The sequence below is a fragment of the Oncorhynchus clarkii genome, chromosome 32 (assembly GCF_045791955.1).
Source record: "Oncorhynchus clarkii lewisi isolate Uvic-CL-2024 chromosome 32, UVic_Ocla_1.0, whole genome shotgun sequence".
NCBI classification, from domain to species: Eukaryota; Metazoa; Chordata; class Actinopteri; order Salmoniformes; family Salmonidae; genus Oncorhynchus; species Oncorhynchus clarkii.
Window position 1 is genome coordinate 8,771,729 of NC_092178.1, and position 723 is coordinate 8,772,451.

The window sequence follows — 723 nt, forward strand, 5'->3', positions numbered from 1 at the left end:
CCACATCTGTACCCACATCTATACCCACATCCATACCCACATCCATACCCACATCTATACCCACATCTGTACCCACATAAATACCAACATTCATACCCACACCTATACCCACATCCATACCCACATCGTTATCCATACCCACATCTGTACCCATACCCGTACCCACACCCGTACCCACAGCCGTACCCACATCCGTACCCACATTCATACCCACATCCGTACCCACATCCGTACCCACATCCGTACCCACATCCACACCCACATCTATACCCACATCCAGACCCACACATGCAGGCCATTGCCTTTTGGGGGCCCTAAGCGAAATGTTAAGATGATGTCTGAGTGACTAACAAAATTAATTTGGGCCCCACGATTGGTAATTCAACCATGATTACTACAAGTTTAGATAGCTGGCCGTTAGACTAATTTACCAATTTAGAAAATGTTGTCGGCATTGAGTGACTGTCAGTGACTGACATACAAAGAGAAAAACTGATTAAAGCGTAACATTTCAAAATCGCACCTTGTGAAGGTAAATTGCTGCGTCCTCTGACCACCACCTGGGTCCTGTTCAGGGCCTAAAATTAACATCCACCACCTGGGTTCTGTTCAGGGCCTAAAATTAACATCCACCACCTGGGTCCTGTTCAGGGCCTAAAATTAACATCCACCACCTGGGTTCTGTTCAGGGCCTAAAATTAACATCCACCACCTGGGTCCTGT

General features: G+C 46.9%; 1 protein-coding gene across 1 annotated transcript in view; it reads right to left on the reverse strand.

Annotated features, from left to right (window-relative positions):
* LOC139391612 (uncharacterized) overlaps positions 1-208 on the reverse strand; it is a 504-nt gene extending 296 nt beyond the window's left edge. Inside the window, exon 1 of the mRNA XM_071138982.1 lies at positions 1-208. This exon is cut by the window's left edge and continues 296 nt beyond it. Coding sequence (XP_070995083.1) covers positions 1-208 — 208 coding nt within the window.
* Between the last annotated feature and the right edge of the window lie 515 nt (positions 209-723).